The sequence below is a fragment of the Mastigoproctus giganteus genome, chromosome 8 (genome assembly GCF_048544385.1).
Source record: "Mastigoproctus giganteus isolate SK-2022 chromosome 8, ASM4854438v1, whole genome shotgun sequence".
In the NCBI taxonomy this organism is placed as follows: domain Eukaryota; kingdom Metazoa; phylum Arthropoda; class Arachnida; order Uropygi; family Thelyphonidae; genus Mastigoproctus; species Mastigoproctus giganteus.
Window position 1 is genome coordinate 95,519,564 of NC_143582.1, and position 16,720 is coordinate 95,536,283.

Genomic DNA, 16,720 nt, shown 5'->3' on the forward strand with positions numbered 1-16,720 from the left:
AGAAATGCCATATAGTAAAGATATTCCATCAGTATATAAATATTTTACAAAAAAAATACTAAAGTATAAAATATAAGATAATTAAATATCAGTTGTCAGAAAGTGCCCCTAATATCACTGTGTGCAATTTAACTTTACAAGGAGGCAGTATATTATTTTACAAATGATTTATCTAATATTTGCCTTCAGCAAATATTAGATAAATCAATACAGTAGATCTTTAAACAATGACTGTGATGCCAACTGAGTGGATGTATATATAAAATCATCTGTTGCCAACCAAAGGGAGCAATTCCCCAGTAAAGACAGGTAAAAAAAAAGCCTAATAACATATAAAATAGGCAATTAACAAAAAATAAAATAAGCTTGTTGAAACGGGTCTTCTGAAGGCAGAAGCTTAATATAAGAGTCATCTAAAGTTCTTTTTGTGTGCACTTTGTCATGAAGCCAGCCAGATATCAGAGTCAAGGCAAAAGGAGTGGCTAGCTTGACTGAGATGCTGACAAATGAAAATCAAATCTGTTGTATTCTGGAAAGTTTAGACTCGAGAGCCACAGTGGCTCTGATAGTAATTCACCACCAAAGAAGACCCCAGATGTTGAAGGAGTCACTTTGGCTAGTACAGTAATCAAAGAACACAAAACACTGGACAGCTTTATATTGCCAGTGAACAGTAACATGCACGATTTTAATTTGCTTTTTATGTTGATATCAAGGTGACAGAGTATTTTATTCTGAAACTCAGACTGGTTTGTGCAGCTCTAAAATCCAAATGTGCAGCTCTAATATTAGTTTTGTGCTGTATAATTATATAAAACAATTTTAACAGGTGGATTATATATATATATATATATATATATATATATATATATATATATATATTTAAAAAAACTTACATTACCAATATGGTGCACTAAAAAGTCAAAAATAAATTATATATATAGTCAAAGTGCTGTTAATATCAGTTGTGTAAAAAAATATATTAATCTCATGAAGACACAAACAGAAACTACTATTTGTGTACAAAAAAAGACAATAATAATGACGACAAAAGTAAATGCAAAAATGAAAAAATTTTAACTTCGGAATATATGGATATAAGTTTTGTTCTTTTTATTATTTTTCTTTTTTTTCTTTCTTTACTTAAATTATTGCGATGCATAAGCACAAATTATTTATATTTACAATAAAAGAAACATAATATAACCACAATTTTATTTTCCTTTTCAATTTTCCTACTTGTACTTGTTTGTGCAGTTCGAAATTTTTCTTAAAATAACCCCAGAGATGACACAATATGAAGTCAAAGTTTGGCATTTAACCACATAATTAGAAAGAATTCAGCTGATTTGATAAAGGTGAAGGGTGGATTTCAAGATGACGGACAAGATTAGTGAAGCATATTGTGGAAGTATTTCCTTATGATGTTCGGATTATGATGATGGTGACGTCATATTTCATAAACCAAAAGGTTGTGAGAATGGTAGAGCAAAGATTTGTGCAATGGATTGAGAAAAGCAGCTTAGAATACAGGTTGCCTAAAATTTATTATGGTTTACAGGAGGAATTACTTCATATTGAATTCTAACTTGAGGGAAATGGGAGATCGCAAAAACATAAAACTTAAGTATTGGATCTACAAGAAGTTGACATGGAAACCGTAAAGTTCAAAATAACCCAGGAAGTCATCAATAAGTTGAGATAAGGCAACAGATTAGCAGATACAAGATATGGAAAATTCTGATATTAATACAAATGTCATTGTAAACAGTCAAACAATAAAAAATTATAATACACACAATATTCAACGAACAACGCAGCAGACATTTAAACAATGGCTGTGATTATCATTATCAGCCATATGGTGCAGGGAAGCCTGAGGCTTTTGCTGCACCAGGCAAAAAAAAAAATTCTGAGTTACACTGAGAGAGAGAGAGAGAGAGAGAGAGAGAGAGAGAGAGAGAGAGAGAGAGAGAATCACCAAGAAGGAGAAGAATGATGATATCCATCTCAGAACCCTGGGTGTGCCAAGCCCGTACTCACCAGATGTGGGCCCTGGGGCCACATCTGGTGAGTATGGGCTTGCTTCACTTATAATGCCATATAAGTGAATACTACAAGCCAGCAAAGGATACTGCAACAGATTTTTTGCTTGACAATATTTGAGAAAAAGAGAGACAGCCAGCTTGCAGTACAGAACCAAACAACAAATAAAGAAATCTAAAGAGAAAAGAAAGTGGATTGGACCTCTGTTAATATAATTTTATGATATAACTACCCAGTGCATGTCCATTTTAAATTAACTCAATCTATGGGGGTCTCTAAAAATATATACAAAAATAATAATTTAATAATAAAAATAAAAAAAATTAAGTTTCAATTTACAGCTTCAAATGGACCTTGCTTGCAAACTACTTTTTTCCCCGGTAACTCCATTATTTTCCCATTCAAATTTTTCAATGATAGTTGCTGTAGATATTATCTATCAGCTCCTTTAGTGTACTGCATATTAATTGTGACAAATGTCAACAGAAAGAAAGCATACTTATATAGCATCAGCAAAAAAAAAAAAAAATTCCCATTTCACATGTTCATCTCCTCTAATAGTGTATCTAGTCTTCTTTGAATTTTTTCAGAATACCCACTTCCACAGGACCAGATGAAAGCCTGTTCCAACAATCAACTAACATTCCAACAGACTCACATCCTTCCTAAAAGGAGTCCAAGACCTTTACACAATATTCAAGATGTTGCCTAATCATTGCCTTCTACAATTGGATAATCAACTCCTTATCCAGCTGACAAAATTCCTATACTGTATATCACTAATAAAACCCTATGAGCTGTCCTGTCAGCCTGTCTACACTGCTCAGAAACCATCACATCTGACTAACAATTATTCCCGGGTTGTTTCATTCTCCACCATCCTGGGCATGGTACCACACAACTGGGATTAACTACTACCCATATGCAGTTCCTTACTTTTTCAAAGTTACACTTCAATTGCCACTTTTCAGCCCAATTTTTCTAGATCTTATTACAGTAGCAAACATGATTACTATCATTAAACACTGCCAACTTTAATATCATCTGAAATCTCAGACATCACAACTGATACACCTTCACCAATATCATTAATAAACACAAAAAACAACAATGGACCTAACAATGAATCCTGTGGAATCATTGGGGGTGGTCATCATTGGGCACTGCTCTTTTTGGACATTAGTCCAAGAAGAGCAGTGCCAAATGATGACCACTCGGTCTTCTCCCAGTCAACCCCTCTCTTTATCCATAGAAATAACTTGCCCCTAATACCACACTGCTCTAATTTATACAGGAATATTTTATGTGGAACAGTATCAAAACCTTTTCTGAAATCTAAGTATATCATTTCAAAATTATTTTTGCATATATTTCCTTTGTTAATGCATCGTAGTATCCAGTCAGATTGGTCAGACAAGATCACCCCTTAACAAATCCACGCTTGACTGCAGTATAGCTGTATTCTTGTCTAGGTTGTCCTGTATTACTTATTTAGCATTAGTAGAGGCATTTGATGCAAGAAAGCAAGCTTATGCAGCATCAGCCAAAAAAAAAATAATAAATAAATAGATAAAAAAATAACCACTTCCATTTCACCCCTCTGTTCATTCGAAATACCTGTCCAGCTGAGCCTTAAACTTATTTAGGCTATCAACTTCCACGACAAGGGATGGAAGTCTATTCCACCAACCAACCACCCGCTGGCTAAAGGCAAATTTCCGCACGTCTATCCTACATCTGTGTTTTCTCAATTTGAATTTATGCCCTCTCAGGTGATTATTCTGAGCAAGAGGAAGAATCCCATCAGCACTGGGCATGCTCAAACCATTCAAGGCTTTATACACCTCTATCAGATCACCTCGCTGGTGCCTAGTCTCCAGACACTGTAATTTGCAAAACTTAAGCCTTTCTTCGTAAGAGCACCCCTTTGTTCCATTCACTAATCTTGTTGCCCTTCTCTGAACTCGTTCCAGCATCTCTACATCCTTCCTAAAATGAGGCCTCCAGACCTGTATGCAGTTCTCAAGGTGTGGCCTGACCATTGCCTTATACAAGGGATAATCACCTCCTTATCCCTTGGCACCTCCGTAGCCAGGTGGGAAGGAGCAGCAGTGCGTAGCACACACTTCTTGATTAGACCCGGGGTTCAAGCCCGTCACCACCAAATACGGAGGATGCGGAAAAGTCAGGAAATGACCACCGCATATCCCGGAGCAATATGGCCTAGTTGCTAATGCTCCTAAAAACCAAATAACTAACTAACCTTATCCCTGCTAGCAATGCATAATAAATACAAACAGTAGTATGTATTTTCAAGAATTTAGGGACATATACATGAAAAGCACAAGTTAAAGAAGCATGGCAACAGTGGACCCCTGAACCTGCCCGAGGGCAGAGAACTAGAAGAAGATATATGCATTTGTATTTTGAAGTCAGAAAATTAAATAGGGTTGCATTTTGCACCGGTTTGACATTAATATATCTGCTGGTGGGAAAAGTGAAATCACTCATTATGTTAATAATGAGTGATTTCACTGCATAAAGCATATTTGTAACATCAAATGTAAAGGAGAAAACAAAACAAAACATAAATACATTTTTTAATTAATTTTTTTTTTCTGCATTTTATACAAGTTGTGAACAAATAGTTTGGGGACTGACTTTGTATCCTGCAATTTTAGTGTTATGATGAGTTGAAACATGTTTGGTTACTCATCTAGGCATAGTGACGTATGACTCACTGCTTGTCTGCATTTGTAGGAAGAATGATACAGTGTGCATTATGAATAGGTGTTTTGTAATGAGTGATTTTACTTAGCAGCAAATTGGCATTAAATTTTGCCTAAAACTTCCAAAGCCAATGATTCAGTAACTCTTGTTCATGATCTGATCAGCAATGACTGATTTTTATCTGTCTGCAAAGTTGCTAGTGAAATCTGTAATTCTAATGGAACACATCAATAAATTTTAAAACAAGATTTGGAGATATGACATATTTCAGCCAAGTTTGTGCCTCATATTCACACTAATGATCACAGAGTGGCAAGTTCTTGCATATCAGGATCATTGTCAGTGTGTTGCTACTGACCCACATTTTATTTCTTCCATTATTAAAGGCTACCTTGAACTTGTTGAGTGATGTGACAGCACCATGTTAATTGATTCATGTAAGTGGGCATGATGGGCTGAAGACACTTTCAACCAGTTGAGGAATGTAAAGATTTTTAATAGCCTAAATAGGATGTAATTGTACAGATCTGTGTGTGGTGTGACGGGTGCAGAAAGAATCCAAGGAAAGAACTTTAATGCAGTCATTGCATTTTCGGGCAACATCATAATTAACCAACTGCAGAGTGTGATAGATTAATTAATTGTCATTAATTTGGAAGGAAAGGCTGAGAACACCATTAGGTCATGCTTGAACACATTTCTGGACCATTCCATCAAAAGCAAGGTCTCTTCAAGTGTTGTGATTTTTGATTTTTCATTTCTGAAAGTTTGCAGGTATGAAAGTTCAAGAAAGTTTGAAAACTTTTTCTACCCAAAGTTATACAAGTACTATTGAATTAAGGAAAGAGTAGAAATCAGCCAGACATTGCTTCCCAACCACAAATAAAAATTTTTTGGCATGAAACAAATCAAAATCTACAATTCATGTACAAAACTGGATGTAGTGAAATTTACTCAGATCTGTGTCTATTTTTTGGCACTCTTACCCTTCCTATCTATCATTCTTGCAAAGGCAAAAATTAATTTTTCAAGGCTTGAAGCTTATAAAAATTTCTTTGCTCCACTGTGACACACTCAGGACCTCACCTGAATTCTTGGGTTCAGGGGCAATTCTTATGAAATGGAAATGTATCCCCAATTCACAAAGGAGGATAAGGTGTGACATGGGCAGTTACAGACCTATTAGCCTGACTTCTGTTTTAGGGAAATTACGTCTGCAAACTTGGACATTAAGCTTGATATACCATCATAAATAATATTGATGATGGTATATCAAGCTTAATGTCCAAGTTTGCAGACGATACGAAGGTTGGTAGGGTTGTCAAGGACACTACTGACACTATGCTACTGCAACAGGATCTGGAAAGGTTGAGCAGATGGGCTGAGAGGTGGCAAATGAAGTTTAACATTGACAAATGTAAAGTATTACATATGGGAAACAGCAACCCCAGAGCAACGTATCAACTCTGTGGTACTACACTGACAGTGGTAGAGAATGATGTTATTGTATATATTGTCATTACTGGAACTCTGAGCAAATATTCATCAACTTTTATTTCAAATTAGAGGAAAGTGCATTAGAATCCATGAAAAGTAAAAACAGTTTTCAGAGAAGATGCTGTTTAAAGGCTTTTCAGTGGTTTACAAAGTTCAAAGAGGGGACACTTATCTATCGTAAATGATCTTCGTTCTAGTGGACCCCTTAACTGCAAAAACCAATTATTCGATCACTTGCTTATAGATATATCAATTAATATAAATATAACAAGCTTTTAAAACAAGATTTGGAAATGTGATGTGTTTCAGACATGTTTGTGCCTTGCATCCTCACTAATCATCACAGAGAACAATGAATTCCAAAATGTCAGTATCCAGAACCCACAACTGTTTCTTCCACCATTACTTGTGACAAATCAGGGATGTATGATTATGACGTCGGAACAGAGGCCCAGTCCTCTCAATAGAAGACTTTGCCTTCTCCAAGGCCTAAAAAAAGCAGAAATTTTGATCAAATGTGAAGATTGTGCTTATTTTTTTTTAACTCACATGAAATTTTTCATTATGAATTTGTCCTGCATGGTCAAATAGTGAGACAGAAATACTACAAAACAGTTCTGAAATGATTGAACAATGCTATTCAGTTAAAGGAGTCAGAAAAGTAGGCTTCAGGGAATTGACATTTGCTTTCATAACAAAAATCATGCACACTTGGTACTTTCCATTCAAGAATTCCTTGTGAAACACTCCATCACACTGTGGTCCCCCATCTGTCATACTCATCAGATTTACTTCCTGTGATCTCCCCCAAGCTTAAAGCCCTCTTGAAAGGTTACAGGTTTGTAATGACTGAAGAAATTATTCAGAATATAACAAAGGAGCTATCAGCAGTTGCAAAAGGACCCAAATTGATATATAGTGCTAAGGAGACTTCTTTAAAATAGATTCATCCAAATAGCCAGCAAGTTTCATCATTTCCCAAATATTAGTAGAGTCCCCACACTTTTTGATCACTTGGATTAATTCCACTCTTAACTTGTCATTAATACTTTCATGTCACATGAGTGGTTCTTTCACATTAATATTATTGGAGGATGAGTATTTATTAAATTCACACTGATATCTGAAGTTTGTTCCAACAATCAACAACCCATATTGAAGACAAACTTCTGAGCAATGTAAACAGGCTGCCAGGGCAGGTCATGGGGTTTTGTCAATGATATATAGGAATTTTGCTAGTAGGGAAAAGGAGGTGATTGTTCCTCTGTGTAAGGCAATGGTCAGGCCACGCCTTGAGTACTGCGTACAGGTCGGGAGGCCTCATTTTAGGAAGGATGTAGATTTACTTGAGCGTGTACAGAGAAGGGCAACAAGATTGGTGAGGGGAATGAAGGGATCCTCTTACCAAGAGATGCTTAAGTTCTGCAAATTGCAGTGGCTGGAGACTAGGCACCTGCATGGTGATCTGATTGAGGTATATAAGGCCTTGAATGGGTTGAGCACGCTGAATTCTGATGAGATCCTTCCACTTGTTCAGATTATGAACCTAAGGGGGCATAAATTCAAATTAAGAAAGGACAGAGGTAGAATAGATGTGCGGAAATTTGCCTTTAGCCAGCGGGTGGTTAATTGCTGGAACAAACTTCCATCTGTCGTTGTGGAAGTTGATAGGTTGAATAAATTTAAGGAGGAACTGGACAGGCATTTGAAGGGAACAGTGTGATTTTTTTTTTTTTTTTTTGGCTGATGCTGCATAAGCTCATACACTTGCTTTCTTGCATCACATGCCACCACTACTACTACTACATCTATTTTGCAACCATTCTTCTTCAATTTTAATTTATGTCCCCCTTACATGCATAATCTGGGCAAGAGGAAAAATCCCATTGGCATTCCGTTTGCTCAAGCCATTCAAAGCCTTAAACAGCTCAATCAGATCACCTCACAGGTGCCTAGTCTCCAGATGCTGCAATTTGCAGAACTGAAGCCTTTCTTGGTAAGAACACCCCTTTGCTCCCTTCACCAATCTCATTGCCCTTCTCTCTATACCCAATTCCAGCAGCTCCATATCGTTCCTAAAATGATGCCTCCAGACCTGCATGTAGTACTCAAGATGTGACCTGACCATTCCCTTATGCAATGGGATAATCACCTCCTTATTCCTACTAGCAAAATTCCTGTATATCATTGACATAACCCAATGAGCTGTCCTGGCAGCTTGTCTGCACTGCTCAGAGAACTTCATATCAGACTGCACAATTACCCCCAGATCTTTTCATTTTCCACTACCCTGAGTGTAGTACCACACAGCTAATATGTTACCCATATGCAGTACCTTGGATTTGTCAATGTTAAACTCCAATTGCTATTTCTTAGCTGATCTGCCTAATTTTTCTCTTGATAATGCTGCAGAAGCATATCTTCATTACTGACATTAACCACCCTGCCAAACTTTGTATCATCTACAAACTTAGACATTAAGCCTGATATACCTTCATCAATGTCCTGGGTAGCACAGTTGGTAGGATTGCTCTCCTCCCCACACTGGGTGGAAAAGACTTAAGTTTCAGTCCTGTTGATGACAGGAGGAATTTTTATGAGGCCTTTTCACAAAGTGGCTGAGTCTGTCAGTCTCAGGCGAGGGTAGCATAGGTTTTTCCACCAGAAACTCAGGGTATTGTTTCCAGAAAAATAGAAAATCTACCTTGGAACACACGCAATTTACAGACAATATATATGAAGCAATATGGCCTTAGTTGATGATGCTCCTAAAAATCCCACTAAAAGCACTTTCATCAATAGCATTAATAAATACTGAAAACAACAGTGATACAGCATGAATCCTGAAGGACTCCACTAATAGCATCAGCCCATGAAGAGCAGTATCCATTAATAACCACTATTTTCTACTACTTAATCATCCCTTTATTCATAATATTAACTTGCCCTTAATATTACAGTGCTCCAATTTGTAAAGCAGTCTTTTCTGTACAACAGTATCAAAAGCTTTTCTAAAATCAAAGCATACGATATCAAAATTATTAATAAAGGGATGATTTATTTTACATCCAGCTCCTTTGTTACTGCATCACAGTATCCATTCAGATTAGTCAGACAAGTTTATGTATATTAATGAATTTTATTTCCCTGGTCTATCTTTTAAGTAACACAGTGCTACGAACATAGAAATGAAATGTTTTTAACAATGCAGCATAAACTAAGCTCCTTATATATAAAATAAAAAATTATTATACTTTACCATTATCTGAATTTCTCGTTTACAAACACAAAGCCCATGCTCATCATTAACAAACATTCGTTTCAGGGCATAACGTATTCCTGTTGAGCTTTTCACCAAAAACACAATTGCAAACCCACCTAAATAAAGATACCAGATATATCTATAAGCTAAAAAAAAAACCATCATAAGATTTCAAAAATTGAAATACAACTTTGAGAATAATAATGATAATCACTTTGTTCTGCATGAACTTATAATTTGTAAGTATGCGTGGGGCATGCCTACACTGGGTTGTTGGCAGGAGAACAATACATTCCCAATCACATCTTGTTAAAAAGTTATATTTATACAAAGCACATACATTAGATTTAAAATGCCACATTAGTGCTGTATACAGCAAATAACAATTCATTCTATTATTTATGATAATAGAGGTAGTACACAATGCAGATTACACAGACAAAATAGCAGACTGCCAAAAACAGCAGTTTTGTACAATAGAGTTAGTGTAGAGTGCTGAATTTTCTAGGTAGAGCTACCTAGAAATTTCAGTTAACTGTTAATCCTTGATAGGATGAAGGAGAAGTGCCTCACAACTACAATATCAGTGGAAGAAAATAAGTGTTCAATATGGGATGCTGCAACAAGGGAGCAATAATTCCAATTGCCCTAGCACAACTACAGAGCCATCCATCTATCCAACTAAAATAAAACCCTTTTTTTTTCTTAATGAAAACCCCAAACACTAAAGGTATTAAAACCTACAGTACTTAGTAAAATGCATTGGTTAAATTCTGAGAAGACAAAATATTTACTGCCATTTACACTTGTATTTTTGGAGATTGCAATTTTCAGGAAATGCATGTGAATTGATGTTGTACCAGAGAACAAAAGTAGAAGGATAATTTTATTTTAGCTATTTTGCTGTATGAGCTGTGTGTGCTTACCTGTAGGAGCCTGCTCTGTTACAACTACAAAATCACCATTATGGTGGAATTCTGTGTTGAATGTTGAGCGTAGACTATATTTTTAATTTCTCTATTTTTCTATTTCTTTTAATTTTCAGTCAATTATTTAAAATTTTTCTTTATTTGTCTACTTGTAACTATAGTTTCCTTTGCAGGAAAAACTTGCTGTAGTTACAGGCTACAGCAATACTTTCACATGGTTAAAAAAAAAGTGCTTAATTTCAATTTAATCAAAAAGCTTTTCTTATTCAATGTTAAAGCATATTTTAGAAATTCAGACCTGGAACTCTAATCCTACCCTGTACCAGGCGTGGCCAACAGGTCGATCGTGGCTTTAATTTCGGTCGACCATGACAAATTTTAAATATATATAAAAAATAGATTAGTCAAAATCTAAATATTATTATTATGTGTCCTACTGCATATGCTTATTACAAATCCATTGAACAACATGACTACTCTTGCCGCCGCACGGCTGCTAGGCTTGTCTAGTGAAAATTCACATAGTTATGTTGTGGAGAGCATAGTGTATATGTCGAATTCTTATTTAGCTTACTTAATATTAATAACTGGACAGTACTTATACGTTAATTTAATACCCTCTGATTTAAAATGGATACTACAAAAAAGAGTAAAATGTATCATTTTCATCAAGAGTCGGAACTAGAATACTTTTTTGTAATGATAAAAGAAAAATGTTGTTGTTTGATTTGAAATTCTTCCGTGGTTATACCCAAAAAAGGAAATTTAGAAATGCATTTCAACGCACTCTACGGTAAATACCAATCGAATTTTCCACTTAGTAGTGACCTTTGAAAAAATAAAATGACCACCATTTATGCTCATATCAATAACAACAGATGGAGCTAAAGCAATGATGGGGCATCTTAACGGATTCATTGCATTGTGCCAAAAGGATGATGAATTCCCAGATTTTCTGAGTTACCACTGTATCATCCACCAAGTGTTAGCCAGTAAAAGATTAAATACTAAAAGTATTATGGACATATCTTTTAAAATTGTGAATTCCATCAAAGGACATCAATGTGAATTCCAACAAATCTCTTCATGGGAGACTTTTCAAAATGCAACTCGATGAAAATGAACCAGATCTGATATTACACACAGATGTGAGTGGATGAGTCAGAGTAAGTTTCTACAGATATTTAGAAATTTGCTGAATGAAATTTTTAAAATTTCATTCAGCAAAAGGTGATGATTATGAGCAACTACAAGATATGGAGTGGTTGTGCGATCTATTTTTTTTTTTTTTTGGCAGATTTTACCAGTAAATTAAGTGACCTGAATTTGGAATTACAAGGAAAAAATAAAAAATGTGGCGACATGATTAGTAGTATTTCTGCATATAGATATCAATTTTTGGCAATGACTAAGGATTTGAAAGGAAAAAAATTCAATCATTTCCCAAATATGCAAGGTCATTTGCAAAAATATCCTGTTTTTAAATTTAATAGCAAGAAATATGTTTCTGAAATTGAGCAAGTTGTGGATGATTTTGAAACCAGATTCAGTGATTTTAAAACAATTGAAGACATTGTTCAATATATTTAATGTCGACTTAGATACGAAACAAATTGCAGAAAATATTACTTGAAAATGAAATTATTACATTGCAAAATGATATCTTCCTAAAAGCCAGATCATCAAAAAAGGACTTTTGGAAATATGTTTGCCGAGAAAAGTAACCAAATGTAAAAAAATGCAGTGAACTTTTAAATTCCTGTTTTGGTTCCACATATTTATGTGAATCGGCCTTTTCATATTTGAAACAAAGAAAGATGAAGAATCGCTCTACTCTTACTGATTTGCTATAGAAGATTCTTTACAGTTGGCCTTATCACAGTATATCTCCAATTTTGAAAGCTTGGAAGATGAGACGAAGTCACAAACTTCACATAAATTAAAAATTTAAATACGTATGAATTTAAAATAAAAATTCTTAATTGTATTTAATTTTAAAATTTATAAACAACATATTTCAATATGTGTTGATTAACTTTTTTAACGATGTGCAATGAAATTCTTGAGATGGTAGATTGCAGCACATTTTGAAGAAAAAAAGTAGATCGCATCATAAATTAAGTTGGCCACCCCCTGCTGTATACTGTCATTCTAATCGGTATCCATTTCCATTCTCTGCAAACTTCACCTTAATTTTGTACTCCTTACCTTTTCTGGATCCATTTGAAAAGTATATGTTTTGTACATTCCAGCAATATATTTCAACATTCAAGATCACTGTTCACGGTAAGAAACAACATTGTCACTTGCAAACACCTTTTATCTACTGCTTAATAACTTGAAATTATATTCTTGACAATGCTCAGCATGCTGACACCACCTACTACTGTTTATATATACAGGGTGATTCACTACCAGTGCGACAAACTTGCAGGAGGTGTAGGGGGCACAAAGACGAATCGGAATCACATAGCATTGCAGGGTCCGAAATGCCATGCAGTAGAGGACGTTGAATGGGAGGTCGCGTGAACAGCGATCCCGCTGGACCCTGCAATGCTACGTGATTCCGATTCATCTTTGTGCCCTCTACACCTCACCTCCTGCAAGTTTGTCGCACTGGTAGTGAATCACCCTGTATAAAGCTGAGAATTTCATACAAACTAGTCTTTCCGCAGTTCCCAATTTATATTTAAAAACAAGCACAACTCCATATAATGCTTGCTAAACACAGCCACATGCTCACCTGAAGCTCACCAACTTAAAAATTACTCATTACAGTAAGTGCATCAGCAACAGAAAACACTATTTATTCTGTGGCTGAACTTTTGTTCATTTTAAAAATTTTACTTGCAATAAATTAAATTTTGTTGTGTAGATTTATTGCTCCATTGAATTTTAGTTATGTTATAATAAATATTTAATGAAGAATTTTAATTCCACATTTAACAAATTAAAAGTTCTTGACAATCCTCAGTCATTTCACTGGAGAAACTATATAAACTTTTAAGTCACAAAAGTTTTGATTGAAGTGTGTCATTTTCAGCAAATTACATTAATAGTTTTACTACCATAAATGAAGAAGAGGAAAAGTTGATTCTGTGAGTTAGTTATGTATCATTGGACAGCGAGTGGATGCCTACTGGTTGCAACACGTCTGGACTGGTTTCAACGAGAATGGAAGAATTATATATGCCAATTCAAAATAATAATTTCCATGGAAATATCTACAGAAAAGGCAAGTAGCAAAAACTAAACATCTATGAGACAGAGAGAGACAACACTTTGTAAGAGACAGGTCACTAACTGTCTGCCCTCTGCTAAACACTGTCAAGAAGCTCAAGAGGTTTTGGGTAGCACCACCCCAGAAGTTGTAACAATATTCCATGGTAAGGCACATTTGAGATTTGTACACAGTGAGTAGTTGTTTAAAAGAAAAGTAATACCAAGAGCAAAAAAAGAAAACCCAGTTTTTCTAATGCAGAATAAGTAATATCAGTGATATGCTCATTCCAAGAGAAATTAGATTTCAGTGCCATCCCTAATAACAATATGTAATCTTGTCTAGAAATCTGAAATCAATAAAGATAGGCATAGGAGCAGTAAGCTTTTTGCAAGAAGAAAGACAAAACTAAGGTTTTTTTTTGCCCCAATGCAGAATTACCTAGAGATCAGCATTTAAGGAGTGGTGGTGCATATTCAAAACACTGAAGGTGGATAACAGTGGGCAAATCTATGGATAGTATTTACAAACAGTGAAAACAGGTCATTAATATAAATAAATGGGCAAGAGTCAGGGAAGAGCAGAACCTTGACAAGCATCAGCTTCAGTAAAGAAGTTAGATGATAGAGAATTGCCTTTGCTGTTCATTGGTTTTCATTTTTTTATGGTGCATGGGCAACACAGACCCTGTCTACTAGCAATTGTAGTTAGCAGTCAGAGAGAAAACTGGCTACCCAACTGCAGAAAGTAAGAGGCAATCTATAAAATGGGATTGTTTAGAAGACTATGCAAAACACAATCAAAAGTCTTAGGAACACAAACGAATACATGACCAGTATATATCACCAATATATGGATCAACACTATCAGAATCCATCTTGACAATCATTGATCACATGGAAAGTTTCAAGATAGTTTAAAAGTTGGCAATTGATGGATTTCTCCATTATTGTGAAAAAAAGAGCGGTATATGCAATAAGACAATAATTATAAAGAGAAGTATTTGCCACTGTTTTTAGAAATTTAGCTGGATGTGAGCAAATTTTCAAGTAGAAGGAAAAACACAAGTGGAATAAGAAAATACATCATTAAAAGGTTTTATACATACCTTTCTGTATAAAAAAGGTTACATTTTCCCAATAGGTTTTTCACCGTTAGAATGCATAATTAAAAATCTTGGGATAGGCCCCGACGTTATTTCAATTCTGGATCTCTTTGCAGTATTAGTGTTATCTGACTCTCCATCCATATATAGGGACTGGGTTTGGGCACCTGAAGAAATAAGTTTATCAGAGTTCATAATGTTTTTTTAATATGGTTCAGTGCCCGGGCTTCCCACCCACCCACCACAAAGCCCAAAGAGACATCCACTACCTCGCAAACAATAAATGCGCTCAGGAGTGGAATAGGCCACCCAGACACTATACCCGCAGAAAGGGACTGGTTGGGGCACCTGAAGAAATAAATTTATCAGGATTCAATGTTTTTAGTATGTTTCAGTGCCCGGGCTCAATGGAGCCCAAAGGGACATCCACTACCTTGCAAGCAATAAATGCACTCAGGAGTGAAACGGGCTAACCAGACACCATACACGCATCACCACGAGCCTGAATCCTATCCCTCTGACCATGAGGGTAGGGCATGGCTTTGATTTGATTTGGGTTTTATTGGCGCATTAGCAACTTAGGCTATAATGCGCCAAGACCAGGTCATGTATAAAAGAGTAAACTTTCAGTGACCTAATTAGTTAGGTCACTATGTCAAAAAATTTAACAAATGTATAAAAAACAGAAAATCACAATAAAGTGTAAATTTTATATATAAGCAAAAACGTTTATTGATTTTAAAAAGCTAAAAACAGCAAAAACGTGGTCATTGTCGGATAAAATCTGGCTGAGTGTATAAGGCTCAGCCAGATGATTAAAGCGGTAAAATAAAAATCACGTTCAGGGGTAAAACGTGGACATATGGTTAAAATGTGATAAATAGATAAAATGGTGTCACAGTTCTCGCACATAGGACAGTCATCTGCACTCAGCAGAAAAGAATGTGTAAGATGACTGTGTCCTATGCGGAGACGAGCTAGAACAACTTGCCCCTTACGATTCCTGCGCAGACTAGACTGCCACGGTTCAATTACAGGCTTTATACGATATAATTTATTCGCAGTCTGTCTATTCCACGAATCCTGCCATTGGGAATGTATCTTTTGATGTACTATTTGCCTGTAGTCTGTATGGGGGACTAACAGGCAGCGGTTATTATTGGGAATTGTTGATTTGGCTGCGGTGTCAGCCAAATCATTTCCCCTAATCCCAATGTGGCTGGGAATCCAGCAGAAGCGGATGTCATATTCGCGTTCATGGAGAACGTGAATCTTCTGCTGGATGCTAGACAGAACTGGATGAGGATTATACCTCACAGATATTAAAGCCTGTAACATGCTAAGAGAGTCGGAATATAAAATGAACCGTTGGTATTGGCATTTACTAATTTGATCCAAGGCTAACTCAATTGCGTGCAGCTCTGCAGTAAATATGCTGCATTCAGAGGGAATCTGCTCTTATATAGTGCTGTCTGTAAAGACAGCAGCAGATCCCACATATGATTCTGACTTCGAACCGTCTGTGTAGACTGGCTCGAAGTCGGAATATTCAGTTCGGTGTGCTGAATGAAGCTGCAGGTAGACACATGATGGAGTGTCCGACTTTCCCCAGTTTCTAAGCGACAAGTCGCATGCCGGGACACGAGCATGCCAGGGTGGAAAGGGTTGCTTTGATGTTTGGGCAACCTTGTCTACCTTGATATTGAGTTTGTTGAGTAGCTCTTGGACACGAATACCAAAAGGACGATTGGCAGTCTTACGGGTTTTGTACAAGTTTTCCCATCGTGGCTCAAAAACGAAGGGCCACGTAGGATGGTCTGGCAGGGATTTCAGTTTTAAAGCGTACTTTAAAGACAACTGCTTACGTCGAAATGATAACGGTGGTTCGTTTGCTTCGACATATAAGCTCTGGACAGGAGATGTTCGAAATG

At 36.1% G+C, this 16,720-nt stretch overlaps 1 protein-coding gene across 1 annotated transcript in view; it reads right to left on the reverse strand.

Moving 5' to 3' along the window:
- The window catches only part of LOC150081723 (uncharacterized), a 305,523-nt gene that overhangs the window by 240,987 nt on the left and 47,816 nt on the right, over nucleotides 1-16,720 (reverse strand). Inside the window, exon 2 of the mRNA XM_090380297.1 lies at nucleotides 9,533-9,651. Coding sequence (XP_090236423.1) covers nucleotides 9,533-9,651 — 119 coding nt within the window. The remainder of the gene's footprint in view (nucleotides 1-9,532; nucleotides 9,652-16,720) is intronic.